This window comes from Ursus maritimus, unplaced genomic scaffold (genome assembly GCF_017311325.1).
Source record: "Ursus maritimus isolate PB19 unplaced genomic scaffold, ASM1731132v1 scaffold_14, whole genome shotgun sequence".
In the NCBI taxonomy this organism is placed as follows: Eukaryota; Metazoa; Chordata; class Mammalia; order Carnivora; family Ursidae; genus Ursus; species Ursus maritimus.
Genome location: NW_024423786.1, coordinates 59,600,563 through 59,604,889, shown reverse-complemented (window position 1 = coordinate 59,604,889; position 4,327 = coordinate 59,600,563). Strand labels below are relative to the sequence as shown.

Below are 4,327 nucleotides of genomic sequence, written 5' to 3'. Positions count from 1 at the left end.
CCCCCCCCCAGGTGGTGGTTCCCCTCTCTGCGCTGCAGCTCCATGCTGGAGGGGGGCACCGGCCTCCCTGACCTGCCTCTGCCCTCCCACAGCAACCCCGACCTCAGGAGGAGCGACCCTGGCTGGGAGCGCCCCGAAGGTGCCCTCCCGTCTCACGGGCACCTCCCGCAGGCCGGCTCACTGGAGCGGAACCGCGTGGGAGGTAGGCAGGCCTGCTCTGGGATGCTGTCTCGGGGCCGGGTCGGGGACGGTTGGCTGTGGAGCTCCAGGGTCACTGAGGGTGACCAGCTGTCCATGACCTCCCTTCTCCTACCCTGCCTGACCCAGCCTCCTCCAAACTGGAGAGCTCCCCCGTGCTCTCCCCCGGGAACAAAGCCAAGCCTGAGGACCACCGTTCGCGACCAGGCCGGCCCGCAGTAAGTCACCGGTGGCAGCTGTGGCCGCATCTGCTCCCGGGGCAAGGGGGGGGCTTGGGGCCTCGGAGCCCCCAGGAGCCTGGTGCTGGAGCTGGGCCCTCTAGAACCTCGTGCAAAGGGGCTGCGGGCTGCACTTCTCGGCTCCTGACCTGTCTTCACCTCTTTCCTGCTCTCCTGGCTGCTTTTCCATCCCTGCGGCCTCTCCCAGAGCTATAAGCGCGCCATCGGTGAGGTCAGTGAGAAGGCCTGCTTGGGAGCCCCCTGTTGCCTGCCCCTTCTCCTTCTGGCTCCCTTTGTACCCGCTTCCTCCCTCCCCATTCTCCCCTCCTCATTCATCCCCCCCCACCCTCCAGGATTTTGTGCTGTTGAAAGAGCGAGCCCTGGACGAGGCCCCGCGGCCTCCCAAGAAGGCCATGGACTACTCGTCCTCCAGCGAGGAGGTGGAAAGCAGTGAGGATGAGGAGGAGAGCAACGGCGAGCCCTCCGAGGGGAGCAGAGATACCCCCGGAGCCCGGTATGGGGGTGCCCTGGGGAAGGGCAGGCTTTCCCTCTCCTAGCTGGGGGACCCTGGCTATCACTGCTGGTCAGGTTCCCCTTCCCTTCTCTAGAGCACGGGGTCCGGGCTGGTGTCCCCGGGCCTCCCCCAGGAGCCAGCACACGGCACCCCTCCCCCCACAGCGGGGCAGCGTCCAGTGGAGGGGAGAGCACTGGTCCTCCCTCTCCGTCTGCGCCCCTCGGTGGGCGGGACCTGGGGCTGACAGCCGTCTTCTCTCCCACGGCAGTGACGGAGACACGGACAGCGTCAGCACCATGGTGGTCCACGACGTGGAGGAGATAGCCGGCACCCAGACCCCCTATGGGGGCGGCACCATGGTGGTCCAGCGCGTGAGTGCGCCCCCACCTTATTCCAAGCTCCTGCTGTGCCCCGTCCTCCACGCCGGCACTGGCTGCCTTTCCTCTGTCCCTTAGACCCCGGAAGAGGAGCGCAGCCTGCTACACGCGGACAGCAACGGCTACACCAACCTTCCAGACGTCGTCCAGCCCAGCCACTCGCCCACCGAGAGTGGCAAAGGCCAGAGCCCCCCCTCGAAGGACGGCGGCAGCGACGTAAGTGGGCACATGCGGCCCCGAGCTGTGGGGCAGCGGGCAGGGGTGCCGGGGGCCTGGGTCTCGAGTATTCGCCTGATCGCTGCCCGCTCCTGCAGTACCAGTCTCGTGGGCTGGTGAAGGCCCCTGGCAAGAGCTCATTCACGATGTTTGTGGACCTGGGGCTCTACCAGCCCGGAGGCAGCGGGGACACGATCCCCATCACAGGTGAGGGCCACGGAGGCAGAAAAGGCACCTGAGGCTGGGGATTTTGCTCCGTGTCCACCCCTCCCTGCACCTCCTCCTTTCTCTACCCTCCTCCTGTCATGCTGAGTACTCAGAGGCACCCTCCACCAACTGCAGGGGTGGGGGTGAGGAGGGGTGGGGGAGAGGGCTGCAGCTCTCCTCTCCCTGCTCTCTTTCCCGCAGCCCTGGTTGGGGGAGAGGGCGGCCGGCTGGACCAGCTCCAGTACGACGTGCGGAAAGGCTCCGTGGTCAACGTGAACCCCACCAACACCCGCGCCCACAGTGAGACCCCCGAGATTCGGAAGTACAAGAAGCGGTTCAATTCAGAGATTCTCTGTGCGGCCCTCTGGGGTGAGCCTGGCGCCGTGGCGGGGGTGCGAGGGGAGGAGCGGGGTGTGGTGTGCCCTGTGCTCCCGGTCAGGCGGGGGCGGGCTGCGGGGACCGGGCTGGGTGACCTGGCCGCCTCCTGCTGCAGGCGTCAACTTGCTGGTGGGCACGGAGAACGGCCTGATGCTGCTGGATCGAAGCGGGCAGGGCAAGGTGTACGGGCTCATCGGGCGGCGGCGCTTCCAGCAGATGGACGTGCTGGAGGGGCTCAACTTGCTCATCACCATCTCAGGTACGCGGGGGGCGGGGCGGCCCGGGAGGAGGCGGGGCTGCGGACCACGGAGGGCGGAGGCGGGCGGGAGGCCGGGGCGGACCTCCAGTGAGGGTCTGTGTGTCCGGCCCGCAGGGAAAAGGAACAAATTACGGGTGTATTACCTGTCTTGGCTCCGGAACAAGATTCTGCACAATGACCCGGAAGTGGAGAAGAAGCAGGGCTGGACCACCGTGGGGGACATGGAGGGCTGCGGGCACTACCGCGTGGGTGAGAGGAGGTCACTGCAGGGGGTCTGGGCTGCAGGGCTGAGCCTCAGAGCCAGAGGCTGGGCGACGGGAATTGGCGCTCGGTGACACGCTTGTGCCCCCCCCCCCTCGCGCCCCCAGTGAAATACGAGCGCATTAAGTTCCTGGTCATCGCCCTGAAGAGCTCCGTGGAGGTGTACGCCTGGGCCCCCAAGCCCTACCACAAGTTCATGGCCTTCAAGGTAGCCCCAGCTGCAGCCCCCCACCTGCCCAGCGCCGGCCCAGCAACCCCGGCCGCGTCCCCTGAGCCCCTCTCCCCTCCGCAGTCCTTCGCCGACCTCCCTCACCGCCCTCTGCTGGTCGACCTGACAGTGGAGGAGGGTCAGCGGCTCAAGGTCATCTACGGCTCCAGCGCCGGCTTCCACGCCGTGGACGTGGACTCGGGGAACAGCTACGACATCTACATCCCCGTGCACGTAAGCTGGGCGGGGCTTCGAGCGGAGCGCGGCCACCAGCCCCGGGGTCTGGGTGCCGGCCTGCAGCCCGCCCTCTCGTCCCCAGATCCAGAGCCAGATCACGCCCCACGCCATCATCTTCCTCCCCAACACCGACGGCATGGAGATGCTGCTGTGCTACGAGGACGAGGGCGTCTACGTCAACACCTACGGGCGGATCATTAAGGATGTGGTGCTGCAGTGGGGAGAGATGCCCACCTCTGTGGGTGAGTGAGGCGCCCGCCCCCTCGCCGCTGCCGGAGCTGCAGCCCGCTCACGGCCCCCCTCCCCTTCTCCCCCAGCCTACATCTGCTCCAACCAGATCATGGGCTGGGGCGAGAAAGCCATTGAGATCCGCTCAGTGGAGACAGGCCACCTGGACGGAGTCTTCATGCACAAACGGGCCCAGAGGCTCAAGTTCCTGTGCGAGCGGAACGACAAGGTGGGGAGGCCCCTGTCCTGCCCGGGGCTGGCTCCGCGGCCCTAGGTCCCCTGATGGATGGGGGGGGGGGGAGGGGGTCCTGGGGGCACAGCCTGCCCTTCCTTCACCTTCAGTCTGAGACACCCCACCCCCCGACTGCACCTGGAGGTCTGTGGCTGCCCTCTCCCCAAGCATCTCTGCCCCTGGGGTGGGGGGCGCTCTAAGAAACACATTCTGCAGTTTCTAGCTCTTCCCTCTCTCACGTTCCCAGTTAACCCAGACCCCCCCGCCCCCCCTCGGTGACGTCCTCTTCTACCCCACAGGTGTTTTTCGCCTCGGTCCGCTCCGGGGGTAGCAGTCAAGTGTACTTCATGACGCTGAACCGTAACTGCATCATGAACTGGTGATGGGACAGCCGCCCCACAGCCAGACCCCCCCCAGGCCGCCCTTTTCTCCCCTCCCTGGGCTTTTGCTTTGACTGGTTTGATTCACTGGAGCCTGCTGGGAACGTGACCTCTGACCCCGATGCTTTCGTGATCACGTGACCATCCTGTTTCCACGTTCTCCCCAAAACTGTGCCTGTCCCAATTCCAGGGAGAGGCACAGCATCCCCTTACCAGGAATCAAGAGGGCCGAGCCCCACCCCTCTTTTCTCCACTTCAGAGGAGAGTGCTTGGGGCGTGGACCCCGTACCCCACTGCTGCTGACCAGGCAGGGCCCTGGGCCCCTTCATTTGCACGTCAGGGGAGCCGGCTCCCCCCTTGAATGTACCAGACCCCGGGGGGGGGGGGGGCACTGGGCCCTAGGTTTCAGGGGGG

The 4,327-nt window shown here is 66.5% G+C and overlaps 1 protein-coding gene across 1 annotated transcript in view; it reads left to right on the top strand.

Moving 5' to 3' along the window:
- The window catches only part of MINK1 (misshapen like kinase 1), a 43,034-nt gene extending 38,961 nt beyond the window's left edge, over positions 1–4,073 (top strand). The window contains exons 23-36 of the mRNA XM_040628318.1: positions 17–202; positions 289–416; positions 770–930; positions 1,199–1,301; positions 1,386–1,523; positions 1,622–1,730; positions 1,932–2,099; positions 2,224–2,367; positions 2,482–2,616; positions 2,736–2,836; positions 2,921–3,070; positions 3,156–3,315; positions 3,391–3,530; positions 3,833–4,073. Of these exons, the coding sequence (XP_040484252.1) occupies positions 17–202; positions 289–416; positions 770–930; positions 1,199–1,301; positions 1,386–1,523; positions 1,622–1,730; positions 1,932–2,099; positions 2,224–2,367; positions 2,482–2,616; positions 2,736–2,836; positions 2,921–3,070; positions 3,156–3,315; positions 3,391–3,530; positions 3,833–3,916 (1,907 nt within the window). The 3' untranslated portion in view covers positions 3,917–4,073. The remainder of the gene's footprint in view (positions 1–16; positions 203–288; positions 417–769; positions 931–1,198; positions 1,302–1,385; positions 1,524–1,621; positions 1,731–1,931; positions 2,100–2,223; positions 2,368–2,481; positions 2,617–2,735; positions 2,837–2,920; positions 3,071–3,155; positions 3,316–3,390; positions 3,531–3,832) is intronic.
- The last annotated feature ends 254 nt before the right edge of the window (positions 4,074–4,327 follow it).